Source organism: Macrotis lagotis, chromosome 1 (genome assembly GCF_037893015.1).
Source record: "Macrotis lagotis isolate mMagLag1 chromosome 1, bilby.v1.9.chrom.fasta, whole genome shotgun sequence".
NCBI lineage: Eukaryota > Metazoa > Chordata > Mammalia > Peramelemorphia > Peramelidae > Macrotis > Macrotis lagotis.
This window is the reverse complement of record NC_133658.1, coordinates 875679957-875696076: the sequence shown is the minus strand read 5'-3', so window position 1 is coordinate 875696076 and position 16120 is coordinate 875679957. Positions and strand designations below refer to the sequence as shown.

The window sequence follows — 16120 nt, the reverse complement described above, 5'->3', positions numbered from 1 at the left end:
GAAAATTGAAGGGGCTCCCCAACATAGCCTTTGGTACCTGGCCCTTTGGTTCCAGGGTGAGATGAGTTAGCTGGTGCTAAGTACCTAGTTCTGGTCTTGATGTTTGGCCTGTACCCAATCACACCCTTTACTCCCATAAGTCACTGCCCCTGCCTCCACTCTGGAAAAGAAAATCTCTCCAGGGAGTTAGCTACAGATTCATCGGGGCTGAGATCTGAGGTCCTCCCTAGATCACTGGGTGAGAGGTAGGGCAGAGGACAAGGCTCCTGATTTGTCAGACATGAAGTGAGTGATCAGACAGGTTTGCTTGGTCACTGGCAGCCAAGAGCCCTGGTTTCCACTTTTGCCATAGACTTCCTGTTAGACTTTGATAATCACTTCCCCTCCTGATCTCAGGACAATCATCTATAATTATGAAGAAATTCCTTTCCAACTCTAATAGCCTATGTTTTAACTTCCCTCCCTTCAATTTTCTAAATTTTCTTTTAACTTTGGCATCTTATGTTCAAAATGTTGTATCTTTTGTGTTCTATTTTCTAAGACCCCTTTCAGTTCTGACATCTTGGGTTCTAAGGGTCTCTCTCAACTCTTGACATGTTGTGTTCTAAGGGTCTCTCCCAGCTTTGATATTTTATATTCTAAGGTTCCTTCTAGCTCTGATATTTTGTGTTCTAAGGATCCTCCCATCTCTGACAGTCTATGCTTCCCTACACTATGGTCTTCATCCCAAAGCCATTGATGGACCAACTAGATAGATGTCCCTTTTATACAACAAACCTCATCCTTGCCCTTTGTCTGTCAGGTCTCTTTCTCATGACTTGAGTCTGTCTCATAGCTGGCCTTCTCCATGTCCCAAGTGGGCAAGCCCATGATTGGGAAACCATTTTTAGAATGGACCTGATAGCCAAATTTGACAAGGGTTTATTAGTAAAGTTTTTGATCTGACACTTCCCTCTTGGCCCAATTTTAGTATTGATGAGAAAGAAACATCACAGGCTAAATTTGTGGATGCTGTTACCAATCTTGCATTGAGAGCTAATTGTCAACTGACCATCTGTCCACCGGTGGATAACCGAAACGACCGCTGGATCCAGGTAACATGGGCAAGAGGATTTATATTGGGGAGCAACCCCTGCCACAGGGTGTGTGTGTGTGTGTGTGTGTGTGTGTGTGTGTGTGTGTGTGTGTGTAAGGTGTGTGTAAGTAATAGAGATAGGCAAAGAAACAGAGACAGGGAGAGAGTGTGTGTATCCTATTAAAGAGCCGGTTCTTTGGCTTGCTAGGATTAACTGAAGTCCCAACACTTGGTTTTCTGGGACTTGACTTAATCAGCTAAGGTAACGGATATGGGAAAGGGGAGCTGTGCCTGACTCTCTATCAGGAGATTTAGAGTTCTCTTGGCCGAGATACTGGAGTAGTTTGTCATTTTCTTCTTTAGCTCATTTTACAGATGAATAAGCTGGAGCAAACAGGGTTTAAATCCTATTTCTACCAATTATTACCTATATGACCCTAGGCAAATCCCTTAAGTTCTCTGAACCTCAATTTCCTCAATTATGAAATAAGAGACTTGAAACAGATGATCTCTCAGGTCCCTTCCAACTCTAGGTCTAGGATCCCATCATTCTTGTTTTTTGAATCTCAGAAGGCTCTATGAGAAAAGTGTTTTGTAATATCAAATATTGTAGAAATAGAGGTAATTTTATTGGGTCATTGATCCAGAACTGAAAGGGACCTTAGAGAATCTCCCATTCAACACACTCATTTTATAGATGAAGAAACTGAGACTCAGTGAGTCAAAGTCATACAGGTAAGGTTGAAACCCCTGTCCTCTGACTTCAGAGCCAGTGATTTTCCCACTACACCATAATCTTTTTTATTTGACCATGGTATAGTTGTAATTGGATTTTTCTTGCCTCCCTCTTCCTTAGGATGAAATGGAATTTGGCTACATAGAAGCACCTCACAAATCCTTTCCAGTTGTCTTTGATTCTCCCCGAAACAGAGGACTAAAGGATTTTCCCTTTAAGAGGCTCCTGGTATGTGAAGGAATCCCAGTTTATTCTGGATGTTTGGGGAATTCCCATGGTGCAGGCTCATACAAGGGTGGGACTCAATCAATGAAGGAATGGGGGCTCAATGCAGAGATGGGAAGTCAGCCAGTGGATTCTTTTCTGATTCTCCTTTTTTCTCCTTGTTCCATTTTCCTCCATTGAGTGCTCCCTGTGGTGGGATTTTGTTCCCTATCTCCCCAGGGTCCTGATTTTGGTTATGTGACCCGAGAGCCTGCATATGGTGGCGCCTCCAGCCTTGACTCCTTTGGAAACCTAGATGTTAGTCCACCTGTTACTGTTCGAGGGAAGGAATACCCACTGGGCAGAATCCTCATTGGCAGCAGCTTCCCCAAGTAAGGTGGTGGGCATGGGGCAGGATGAGAAGGGAAGGGGATGAGGGGTGGGACTGACTACTTAGAACTCTCTTCAACTCACATCAAACCCTAACCTTAGAAAGAAAATGATAGAATCCTATTTCTAGAGCTGGAAGGAATCTTAGAGGTCATGTAAACCAACTCCTTCATTTCACATAAGGGGAACAAGGTGTCTGCACAGATAGTAAGGTCATAGAGCCTTAGAATTTAAAAGATTAGAAATATAGAATTGTAGATATTAGAATCATAGAATTTAGTAATCATGGTATCAGGAGCTCAGAATAACAAAATATTAGAATCTAGACCAGTTGATATCTTAACATCATGGAATCTTTGAGTTAGAAAAATAAGGAGTTACCTAGACCAATTCCCTCTCAGAGCAAGAATTCCCCAATAAGATACTCAGAAAATGGTCACCTATCTTGTGCTTGAATTACTCTGAAGACATTTTTTTTCCAAGACAGCACATTCATTGGTAGATTTCATCTCAATGTGAGAATTTTCTTACTATCAGAGATCTCTGCCTCCCTAACACATCTACCTTTTGGTCCAGGAACATTCCTCTGGAGTCATATAGCATAAGTCATGGCATTATCATACAGTGGAAAGAGTATGATCTTTGTTTAGAATCAGAAGACCTGAGTTCAAATCTTGTGACCTTGGGCAAGTCACTTAGTGACCTTGAAGCTCTCTTCTAGCTCTAAATCTTTGATGGAATTAGATGATACATTTTTCACATGCTCACCCTTCAAACATGTGTACCATAAATGTCTCTTGTGGGGCCAAATGTCTCAATTCCTCCAGCTATCCTATAAAGAAAAATCATTCCTAACACTCCCAATATCCTATTTCTCCCCCATTCCGTATTCTCCTATTTTATCAGGGTTCCTCTCAAAATGTGGTGCTCAGAATTAAACACAAGGCGGGGGGGGACTAGATGGCACAGTCAAATCCAGTCTCAGACACTTAATAATTACCTAGCTGTGTGGCCTTGGGCAAGCCACTTAACCCTGTTTGCCTTACAAAAACCTAAAACAAAATAGATTTAAAAAATTAAACATGAAGGAGATGCTCTGACATTCTATGTCCTAAAGGCTTTCCCAGTTCTGACAGATATTGTACTTTTCTCCTAGTTCTGATGTTCTACATTCCAAGGCTCATCCCCCTAACATTCCACATTATAATGTCCTTCAAAGTTCAGACAATCATTGTTCTAAGGTCACATCTAGCTTTGATATTTTGTGTTTTAAGAATTCTTCCTAGTTCTGATAATCCATATCCGAAGGTCTTTTCTACCTCTGATATTCCATATTTTAAAATTTATTTCTATAGCTGATAGTCTATGTTCTAAAATCCCTCCACGTTCTGATAGTTGATATTCTAAAGTCCTTCCTAACTCCTGCATTCCATTTCTAAGGTCATTAACACTTCTGAAATTCTTTTTTAAGATCCTTTCCAAGCTCAGACATTCTATGGTCTAAGGGTCTTTTTTTTTTCTTTTTTTACTTTTGATATTCTGTTTGAGGATTTCCTTCTAGCTCTGACATTCTATGTCCTAATGTTACTTTTCTAGCATTTTTTGGTAAGGTTATTTATCTTAGGCAAGGCCTAGGAAAAGGTAATGGTATTTTGAACATGGGTTCTGTGTGTGTGTGTGTGTGTGTGTGTGTGTGTGTGTGTGTATGATGGATTAGATAAGGGTGACAGAGCTGTTGGATAGCCCTGGCTAATGGAAGGGGAAGACAATCTTTGATTCCTACTGATCCTTGGGTTACATGAAGATAAAGAGAGGGTGACCAAGTAGTAAATGCTGCCAGTTTATAGCTCAGTCTTGAACTGACTGAAGTGGTTGGTTAAAATGCTAGAATGACAGAAGTGATCGAACAGAAACCAAGAGGGTTTGAATCTACCAGAAAAAAAGACTTTGGGGGTGTAAACAACCTCTACTTCACCCTTTAGGCTGGACATCACCCATGTGTTCTCAATGGGAGCTCCCAGTGAGCTCCGGAGAATGAACATCAGCCCACCTCCTGACACCATGGAATGGGGTGTGTTGTGAGAGGGATCCATGCAGCTCCTTATGAAGTCCTTTCCAAAGAGACAGGTTATTTGAGCATATATAAAGTAAAAGAGGCTCCCAAACAGAGCTAAGGATGGGCCCCAGACTATCATCCTTCTCTGCAATATTAGAACCTTGAGGCAGAGAAGTTGGGTAGTTCTGAGGTCAAAGAGAATGAGACATCAGAAGCCTAACACCTATTGGGCTCTTTCATCTTCAGTCCCTATGACCAGATTGAGGAGGGGGCCCTCTCTCTCTGGCTTTGGGCCAAATTCATGGAGAATAGTGGGAGCATACAGGGTTAAACTCCTGTCATGCTAATGAGGTCAGAAGCAGAGCACTCACCTCTTTGGTGACTCACATCTGAAACATTCACATGGTGGCTTGATTCTGAAATCCAGTGGCAGCTCCTAAAATAAACCTCTTAGAGCCCTGACATGTGTGATCGACTACTTGCTCCCTCCTGGATTCTTTCAAGACCTGTCATTGAGGACATTGTTGGTTTGTGGGGTGGCAGAACTGATATATAATCTCTGGTAAGCATAGGGATTTGTGGTTGAACTTTCTGGGGAAAGTTCATCAACCTTCATCCTTCCTTGCTAGGAGTGAGGAATTGGGTTTAGCCCCCTAAACAGCTCACTTATCCACTTCCAGAGAAAGAAAAGCTACTATGAGAAAAGAAGTATGCCAGGAATGGGAGTTCAAGTATAAAGAATGAAAGAATTTCTATTCACAATGAACTTAAATTCTAATGGGAAAGATAGCAAGGACATATTTAAATAAAGAGAATATAAAATTAAGTTAATAAATACAAATTAGTTGGGATGTGAGTTGAACTCCCTTGCCATTCCAGGTTTTCCAGGTCTCCCAATCATTACTTTCTGCCCAGGATCTTCTTGTCCATCCACCTTTCCCAAACCACCATATCTTTGCCTGCTGTTCTGTGTTGTGTTGTCTATGAGAAGACTTAGGATCCAATGGAAAGACCAGCCATAACTCCTGACCTGGGTTTTATTCCTGTCTGTGATGCTAACTTTTAAGCCCCATTACTTCAAGGAAGCCCTCTGGACTTTGCAGGGATACGGGGAGAAATTAGAAGACAAGACCTCTAGCACTGGCATTCTTTGTTCTAAAGGTCTTTCTGGTTTTGACATCCTCTGTTCTAAGGTCTCTCCCACCTTTATTATCCTATGTTCCAAGTTCTCTTCCACCTCTAACAATCTATGTCCATAGGGGTTCCTCCAACTCTGATACAATATGGTCTCTGCAAAAGCTGGTTCTTTGAACACATGCTCCCTCTGGTGGAGGCTTCTATAGAAGGGGCGTGACCAGTTCTAGATCTAGGAACTGGGTCCCGGGGACATCTCCACCCCTTAGCACACAAGCAATCCTTTAATGATGGATTGTCAGAGGAAAACTATATTTGGGGGATACCCTATCTGTTTTTGTTTTCCATCTAGTTCAATGGCATGGACTCTTAGAAATGTTTATGCTTCAGAGATAGGCGTCCTGAGCCAGGAGGCAGGAGACCAGGATATTGTTTCTGCTTCCTAATCATTGAGACTTTCTGGGTCTCACTGAGCTCATCTGTGAAATGGAGATAATAATACCTGGACTTCCTGAAGGTAGGGAACTGGACTGGATGATCTCTTCTTTCCTCAATCATCAAAGTCCATTCCCTAATTCCTTCCTCCCTCCCTTTCTCTCTTTGTTTCTTTCCTTCCTTCCCTTTCCTTTCCTTCCCTTTTCTTTCTTTGTTTCTTTGTTTCTTTGTTTCTTCCTTCCTTCCTTCCTTCCCTTTTCTTTCTTTCTTTCTTTCTTTCTTTCTTTCTTTCTTTCTTTCTTTCTTTCTTTCTTTCTTTCTTTCTTTCTTTCTTTCTTTCTTTCTTTCTTTCTTTCTTTCTTTCTTTCTTTCTTTCTTTCTTTCTTTCTTTCTTTCTTCTCTTCCTCCCAGCCTTCCTACCTCCCTTTTTCCTTTTATGAGACACATTATTCAACCTATTATCTCTTAATTTTACCACTATTTTCAAACTCCTCTGTTCTCCACCAATCTTTTTTTCCCAAAAGAGGATATGATATAGTGAGAGAAAAAATATGAGATGGGGAGAGAGGTAACCAGATTATCAGGAAAACCAAATAAAGAAGAAAAGCATTTATCAGAGGAGATGCATGGAAAGCCATATTTTCAATTTTTTTTATTGAATCAATACACCTACCTAAACTTGTTTAGCAACTATTTACAGTTAAATGAATTCATCTCAATAAATAAAGCATTAAAATATTTTTAACCTCACTTCTTCTCCCACAAAATTCCATCCATCCTTCCTCATTGTCTTTCTCTTTGACTTCTGCCACACTGCTCCCCAGAGTATGCTCCCATCATCACCTCCTTACCTGAGGCAGAATTCCAAACTCCACATAAAGAAATCCTGCTTTTTGATTTTATGGTTAGGAGACCAACAGATGTGACACCTCCATCCTAGATGTGTCTTGGTTAGGTGACCTTACCCATACTACTGATTACTCTTCATTTCTCATTTCTCTCTCTCTCTCTCTCTCTCTCTCTCTCTCTCTCTCTCTCTCTCTCTCTCTCTCTCTTTCTCTCATTAGCCTTCCCACCCATCTCCTCTGGTAAATGCTATCTTTCCAGATAACTTGAGAGTTACCTCTCCCTCCCTCCATTTCATATTTATCCCTCACTATATCATATTCTCTTTTGGGAAAAAAAAGAGATGACTGGAGAGTAGAGGAGCTTTCAACACTAATTAAAACAGACCCTATGTTTAGTGTTTTACAGTTGATCTCCTTTGTTTGTCTTAACAATACTGGGAGGTGCCATTATCCCTATTTTACAGTTAAGAAAACTGTGACAAATAGAGGTTAAGTGACTTCTGCAAGGTCACATAGCTAGTAATTATCTGAGACTGCCTTTGAACTCAGATCTTCCTGATGTGGTTCTCTTTGTGAAGAAAAAGAAGAATATTGGAGAGGAGAGGGGAGGGGAGGGGAGGAGAGGGGAGGGGAGGGGAGGGGAGGGGAGGGGAGGGGAGGGGGAGGGGAGGGGAGGGGAGGGGAGGATGATAAATCAGAGGAAAGAGATTAGAGAAGAAAAGAGCAAAGGTGAAGGGGAGAGATAAGAAAAAAATTAGAGAGAAAAGGAGAGGAAGAATGAATGTGGATGAACTATTGCAACAATAAAATGCAAAGTATTTGATGGTATCAGGTATGAGGGTTATTATGGTGTTTATGATTTTGTGTTCTTTCTGGATGGAGTTTCCAGGGAGAAGAAGTCAAAGGTGATAATAATCACATGTTGGCAGATATGTCTATGGAAGTCTACTACATAAAGTTGCTCTCTAAGTTGGCAGGGTTCCTGCCTATACTGCCTTGCTGTGACAATAATATGTCTTTTTTGGTGCTAGGTCAGGTGGCCGCCGGATGGCTAAGGTCGTCAGAAACTTTCTGTATGCCCAGAAGGTGCAAGCCCCAGTGGAACTCTATTCTGACTGGTTAAGTGTGGGACACGTGGATGAGTTCCTCAGCTTTGTTCCTGCCCCTGGACAGAAGGTACAGTGTCCGCAAGCTCTTCTTTCCCTCCACAGCTTGGATGACTACCACCGTAACTCTAGAGAGACAAATTTAAACAAAATAGCATCAAGTAACCTGTTACAGAAGAACAGTGTCTAAGGTAGGGGCTTTGTCCAGGGTGCTGAAAGCAATAGAACACATTCATTGCCTTTGTGTCAAAGATCCTCTATAGAAGAATTCCATATTGTCCAAACTACCACTGTCCCTTCACCATGTCATGACCACACATGCAGGTGGCTCTTAATTTTCCTAAGGCCTGCCTTCCCCTCACTTTCTACCAGCCAGTGGTTGAGCATTGTGGACTATTGTCTGTGCTATCCATTTTATCTTCTGGTGCCGAGGTAACCAGAGTAGATTGTCCTCTACATTGTCCCCAACTTCAAGTGAATTTGCCTTTTGTATAATAATGCCTAGTCATGATTCTGTTACCACAGCAAACAGGGAGACAGTGGTAACAGAGTTTGGGAATGGCAATCATGAAAAGCTTCCTAGAGGAGATAAGATGTTGAAGCAGACTCTTCTGAGTTCTGCAGCAATGGAGGGAAATGATCTGGTTGTTCTCAAAAACTTGTTTTTGGCCAAGGAACTCAGAGTTTATGCTTTTTTAAAGGAGGAGCCCTTATTACTTGTATGATCTTGGGCAAGTCAGTTCTCCTCCCTAAGCCTCAGTTTTCCCTTCTGTAAATTGAAGAGATTGGGCTAAATTAACTTTACAGATTATTCATGAAATAATTGAGACTAAAATCCTGTTTCTATGGCTCCTCCCAGTTCTGATCTTCTGTTCTCTAAGGGCCCTCCCAGCACTGACATACTGTATTCCAAGGGACCTCCCAGTTCTGATGTTCTGTGTTCTAAGGTCCTTCCCAGATCTGACATTCTATATTCTAAGGCCTCTCCCAGTTCTGCCATTTTCTGTTAGAAAGGCCCTTCCTCCTCTGATATTTTTGCATTCTAATGATGACACTCTCTCTTCTAAGGCTCTCTCCTAGTTCAGAATTCTAGGTTTCGTGGCCTTCCAATTGTAAACCTGTGACTGAGATGTCCTCTCTCCTTGGCAGGGTTTCCGACTGCTCCTGGCCAGTCCCAATGCTTGCTTCAAACTCTTTCAGGAGAAGAAAGATGAGGGCTATGGGACTGCCATCCAGTTTGAAGGTGAGTTGCTATTAAATATAATCATATCTTGTCTCTTTCATCTTTTGATCTCTTTGTGTTTCATAAATATTGCTTAATCACTGGGTCCAAAATTAACATACCATCTGCATCTAAGGATCTCTTGGGATGTGGAACAAACTTTAATTAATTCCCCAAACATTGCAGTTTGGGAAGGAGGGATGATGATTCTCCTTTTACTGGGCAGGGTTCTGTGGGACAGAGAAACTGGTTAACTTGCCTGAATCCATGAGGCATTTGGGAAATTAGAACTAAGAATTTATATGTGCCTTCCCAGATATCAAAGTCAGAGTCAAAAGTACATAGTACCTTGATTGCTTCAAGACCTGATGGACACTTAAAGACCATCAACTATGTCTCTCTCCTGAGACTTAAAGAGTTAAGTTGGGGCGGCTAGGTGGCTAGTGGATAAAGCACTGGCCCTGGAGTCAGGAGTACCTGGGTTCAAATTCTATCTCAGACACTTAATAATTACCTAGCTGTGTAGCCTTGGGCAAGCCACTTAACCCCATTTGCCTTGCAAAAACCTAAAAAAAAAAGAGTTAAGTGACTTGATCTTCTAAAATAAAGAGTCTGAGGCAATATTTGAACTCAGATCTTTGGGGTCTCACTATTACCCAAGTGGAAGAGATTCTTTTTTTCTTTGACAAAGGATAAGCAAGAGATAGGAGGCAGGAAGTATGGAATAAAAAAAATTGAAAGAGGAGCCAGGTGGTATAGTGGATTGAGTACCAGCCTTGGAATCAGAAAGACCTGAGCTCAAATCTGGCCTTAGAAATTTACTAGCTGTGTGACCCTGGGCAAGTCATTTAACCCTGATTGTCTTGCATTAAAGAAAAGAGAGGAAAAAAAAGAAACTTTTTAAAAAAGTTGAAAGAACTGGAGAGGAGAGGAGAGCAAAGAACTGCATTAATGAACATAGAGAAAGCAGTGAAATGAAGATGAAAACACAGGGACATTTGGATTCTTTTGCTGTGCTCTGTTTTAATTTGTGAGCTTAAAACAATTATACTTTAGTTTATATATTTGCACAAATCAGTCTGGAGACTTAGGATGGACAGAGCCCATAGGAAAAGTTTTATTGAATTGAACCAAATTCATTGAGTTCTAGGTTGTGGAATATAACTTCTACACAGATAAAAAAAATTTAAGGAAAGAATGTTAGCCTGTCTAGTCCTATTTGGTTCCCAACTCTGTCATATAATGTGTTAGTTGCTGTTCCCAGGTTGGTTTCTACAAATTTATAATTATTCTATCTGGACCTTTATTTACGTCATCAATAAAAATTTTGAAGGAGCACATGGTCAAAGACAGATCCTCAAGTGCAAGGTAGCATTCCACTGGAGACCTTCCTTCAAGCTGAGATCTGTTCATGGGTCCAGTCATTCAGCTAACTCTCAATTTCTCTCCTATCTAAACCAGCTGTTTCTGGTTTCCCTGAGAAAGCATGGAAGAGTGGGAGATGTTTGGCTGACATCCAGATTAAACATTTCGATGGCACTTCCTTGATCTACCTATTTAGTCACCCTATGAAATTAGGAGAGGAAGTGAGATTGGCATATTCTTGTTAAAGACAAACTGACTTTCCATGACCTCTACATCTTAGCAATCATATAACAACTCCTTAATAGTGAGCTCTTGAGTTTTGCCAGAAATCTAAATTGAACTCACTAGTCTCACTTGCCTCTCTCCTTTTTCTTGAAAAAAAAAAAAGCAAAGCAAAAGAAACTGGGGCATTTTTATGTTTGGAATTTTGATACAACTCTCCTGTTTTCCAAAGAATTTCAGTCACCACAGACAACAGCTTAGCAATCAACCCTGACATATCTTTTAGTCTCCTGGAACATACATAGTTCAACCAGGCCTGGAAACTTAAATTCACTTGAGAGCAATGAAGCCATTTTCTTACTATCTCTTCCCTTGTCCTGGATTTCAATACCCCATTTACTATCTTTGCTTTAAACTTTCTAAGCTGAAGAGAATTTTCTTTGGCAGAGAAAACAGAAAGTTGAGTAGTTCTGCCTTTTTTCTCTCTGTTGCTTATTTGATTATTCTGGCTTGGCCTTCTTTTTGCTCCCAAGATAACTAAGAAAGCCTTTTTAAAAACTATCATTTGCATTCATTTAATAAGAATAGCTAATACTTTTATAGCATTTATTATTATTTCACTTGATCCTCACAACAATCTTGGGAGGCAGGTACTACTAGCCACCTTTTTTTTTTTTTTTTTTTTTTTAGTTTTTACAAGGCAATGGGGTTAAGTGGCTTGCCCAAGGCCACACTGCTAGGTAATTATTAAGTGTCTGAGGCTGGATTTGAACTCAGGTCCTCCTGACTCCAGGGCCAGTGGTCTATCCACTGTGCCACCTAACTGCCCCTACTATCCACCTTTTACAGGTGAGTAAATAGAAGCAAAAAGAGGATTACATAGCTAGTGAATGTTTGAGGCTGGATTTGAAGTCTTCCTGAATCCAGTCCCAATGTTCTCTCTTCACCATACCACCTAGCTGCCTCAGTGCATTCTGAGTTTGAGCATTCATTATACTATTCTTATAACCTATGTTATATTTTTGTATTCATCCTGTTATAAGCCTTTGCTTTGTCTTTTCAATATGCCTTTTAAAAATCTGTGTGAATTAGTTGATCATCTGTGTTTTCTTATTAGTCCCTATAGTCAGTTCTTTATTTTTTCATGATTGAAATTGGTCAGGGGCAACTAGGTGGTTTAGTGGATAGAACAATGGCCCTGAATTCAAGAGGACCTAAGTTCAAATATGAGCTCAGATGCTTATTAGCTGTGTCATACTGACAAGTCCTTTTACCCCAAGAAAGAAGGAAAAAATAAGAGAAGGAAGGAAAGAAGAAGAAAAAAAGAAAATTGTCCATTTATTTCCTCAGAAGAGAGGTAGTGTGATGGAGTTAATGACTAGAGAGCTAACCTCAGAGCTAAACCTGAGTTCGAGCCCTGCCTCTGATACATTCTGATTATGTGATCCTGGACAAGCCCCTTAACTTCTCATTGCCCTGAAGCAACTCTTTAAGACTCAAAGTTACAGCAAAAGTGCCACCATGCCTTGATGGAGGAAGTTTCTTCAATAAGTTGTTCCCTCTATCAATGAAATACTAGGTCAGGTATATATATCTACAAGTTTTTAGAATTCCTTTTGAATTCCTGACAGTTTTCTCTAGTGTTTGAGCTGAATTTCCTGGTAGGATATAGCCTCTCTCAAAGCTCTTTGAAATCTTCTTTTCCTGTATTGTGGGTTCACCTCAAATTATTTTCAGTTTTCCTCCTCTTCTCTATCACAAATTGAGAAAATAGTCCCCCCCAAGATTCCAAAAATTTTGGACCTAATGATTCATTACATTTTTTTGGTCAGTAGCAAGTTCAAACAGGAATTTCCCTTGCTGCCTCCTCTACCTTTGGAAGGATAAAAGTATTAAGGAAAACCCAATATGATTTGCTAATCTGCTTTTGATAAAGAGAGACATTCAGTAGATGACTGTACAATTGAAGTGTCTCCTTACTACTATGTTGTAGCTCTGAACCAAATTTGCATTCTTTCTCCTAATCTTCTGATTTGTTTCCTCCTGTTGACTAGGTGGTCTGTAATGTATTCCCTGTTGTTTCTGCTGTTTGTCATCTAACTGAGTAGAGGCAGCTAGGGTACCCAGTGGTCAGAATACCTAGTCTGAGTTCAAATCTGGTCTTAAACTCACACTGACTGTATGACCTTGGGCAAATCCTTTGATTCAAGAGCCATCAGTCTTGCCATTGTACCATATCTTTGAGGTTGAATTTGTCTTCTTGGATTGGGCAATGGTACACAGAACATTAAATACAAAGCAATAGTAAGAAACTTAGTGACTTGTTTTAGGACCTTGAGAAAAAAAAGATGAAAAGAAAGAAATTAAGAGGGATGGGGACTAGACCTGTGATTTTATTGATCTACTGACCTTTGCCAATACAATTTGTTACCTTCTTAAAAACTTAGGTAAATGACTTATCCAGGTCATGCAGCAAGTTTGTACCAGAGGCAGACCTTGAACTCACTGATGCACTATCTCTCAATACTCACAAAAGCATGATGTTAGCAGATGACAGATTACCGGTCTACTGGTGAAGATATCTAAATATCTTTGAGAGTTCAGCTAGTAAAATGTATTGGGATCAGATGCTTATCACAGATTGACCTACTGATCATGATTGTCCAGGAATCACATTGACCCATAAATATTTAAGAATGATATTTTAATAGATGTCTCTATATCAAATATCTATAATCTCCAATCAATGGGGAAAAAATTTCAAAATATTCAAATTTGGCCTATGAAATCAAATTCATGTGGGAAAAAAAGATGAAGTCCATATCCTTCCAATCATTCTGTGTGCTCTTTTTGGGTTTTTTGGTTGTTGGTTTTGCAAAGCAAATGGGGTAAAGTGACTTGCCCAAGGTCAATTATTGCCCAAGGTCAATTGCTAGACAATTATTAAGTGTCTGAAGCTGTATTTGAACCCAGGTCTTCCTGAATCCAGGACTGGTACTCTATTCACTGCACCACCTAGCCACCCCTTCTGTGTGCTCTTAGAGTTGGTTTGAGAGTATCTTCCAAAACTTGGAGAGGAGCTCACCTTCCAACACTTTTATTCAACTAAAAAAAAAGAAGTTATTTATCCATCTGTTCAGTGGTGTTTAGAACATTAAACATAAAAGAACAGTAACAAGATAGTGATGTGTCCCAGAATTATTTCAATCAAAGCTACATCAAAAAGATGTCAATGAGATAATGATGATGCTGATGATGATAAAGATGACTTACTATAACTACTACTGCTACTACTACCACTGCCACTACCACCACCTCCACCATAACTATTGCTACTACTTCTACTTCTACTACTACTACTACTACCACCACTACCACCACCATGACTACTACTACTTTTACTTCTACATCTACTACTACTACTGCTGCTTCTGCTACTGCTACTGCTACCGCTACTGCCATTACTCTCCCTCAGGGATCTAGGGGTAACATTCATATCTACACAAGTAGATGCTTTGACCCAAGAGAGCATAATTTAGAAAGTTTTCATTAGGGGTTGCTCGGTGGCACAGTGGATAGAGCAACGGCCCTGGAGTCAGGAGGACCTGAGTTCAAATCCTGCCTCAGATACTTATTGCCTATCTGTGTGACCTTGGGTAAGCCACTTAACCCCATTACCTTGCAAAAAAACCTAAAAAAAAGTTTTCATTAGGTAGGTGGCATTCCTCAAATTGGTAGGAACTTGATTTCCAAAAAGTGATTTTCTCCTATCTCTTCCCTTGCCTCCCCTCTCCCTCTCCAGTCAAAAGATTTGTTTCTGGTTCCCATTCAACTCTTTAGTTTGAAAGGGGTTGGAAAGAGTTACAGTAGAGGACCTTTTCTGAATCCTAGTTATGTGTTTGATCCTGATAAAGTCCCTCCGACTCTCTGGGTTTTAGTTTCCACCTCTAAAAATGAGGATATCTAATATCTAAAATATATAGAAAATTGGTGTAGTTCCCCAAATCATTCTTTAGTATATAAGTAGACAAAAGATAAGCAGTTTTCAAAAGAACTGAAAACAGTAAATGATCAGGAGAAAAAATGTTCAAATCACTTATAGTAAGAATAATGTAAATTAGAAGAACACTTCAGGTTTTACTAGTACCATATAAACTGGAAAATATGACAAATGGTAGAAACAATTAATGCTGGAGGGGCTACAGGAAGTCAGTTACACTAATACACCATCGGGGTGGGTTGAACTATGAAGAAGTCCAATCTTGCTGGATTTCAATTTGATATTAAGAAAGGAAAGTGATCATATTGTTACCCTATTAGGAATTTTATCCAAGGAGGTAATGATAAAAACAAAGATCCAAGTGGTTCCAAAATATGCATAGCAGATTCTTTCTGGTAGCCACAAAATAACTGTCTATCTTCTGACTGAAAAAATGGCATGTGGATATAATGGAATATTTTGGTGTAGTAAGAAATGACAAATATATCATCATTTATGGTGATCATATTGGCTATTTTTCCTTTATTATTTTTTCCACAAAAAAAGATTATGGGAGGATGACTATGATGTAAAGACAAAAGTTATCAATAATACATTTAAAAAATAATCTGAGGGGAATAGACTAGATAATTTCTAAAATCTGTTACTTCTAGTTCTGAATTCTAAGATGAGGGTTTGTATTGGTAGAAGGTATTTACACCCTGAGAGTTTCCTAGACCAGTGAACTCACAAGCCTGAACAGTAAAAAATATAGATTCTGGAGCAGCTAGGTGGCGCAGTGAATGGAGCACCAGCCCTGGGAGTTGGGAGTACCTGAGTTCAAATGTGACCTCAGACACTTAATGATTGCCTAGCTGTGTGGCCTTGGGCAAGTCACTTAACCCCATTCCCTCGCAAATATAGATATATACATATATATATATATATATATATATATATATATATATATATATGTATGTATATATATATTCACTGCCTCTTTCCTGCAGCCAGTGTCCAGTTCCAATTGTTCCCTTCATCTTCCTACCTCATCTTGACCCACTTGTACATCCATTGTTTGGTCTCAGGACAATCTCAGTCCAAATTCAGTAGCCCTATATTCAAGGCTGATTCTATGGTCTCCCTCTTGCAGGACTGAAAAATGAAAAGAAAAAAATAACCATTGATGAGATGCTGAATGACAAAAGCCTTAGGAGTGACAATCAATATGCCCAGGTGAGGGATCTACTGAGATGGGTAAGGAGGGTCTTCTTTGGAATGAGAAGAGTAATCAGAGCCTTGAAACTCTCCTCCTGATGAAGTGGTTTTCCTGGCACTGTTCAGGGTA

The 16120-nt window shown here is 40.0% G+C and overlaps 1 protein-coding gene across 1 annotated transcript in view; it reads left to right on the top strand.

The window, feature by feature from the left end:
- The window catches only part of LOC141509077 (protein-arginine deiminase type-1-like), a 63180-nt gene that overhangs the window by 39790 nt on the left and 7270 nt on the right, over nt 1-16120 (top strand). The window contains exons 9-14 of the mRNA XM_074218292.1: nt 971-1094; nt 1932-2039; nt 2256-2407; nt 7910-8054; nt 9134-9227; nt 15926-16008. Of these exons, the coding sequence (XP_074074393.1) occupies nt 971-1094; nt 1932-2039; nt 2256-2407; nt 7910-8054; nt 9134-9227; nt 15926-16008 (706 nt within the window). The remainder of the gene's footprint in view (nt 1-970; nt 1095-1931; nt 2040-2255; nt 2408-7909; nt 8055-9133; nt 9228-15925; nt 16009-16120) is intronic.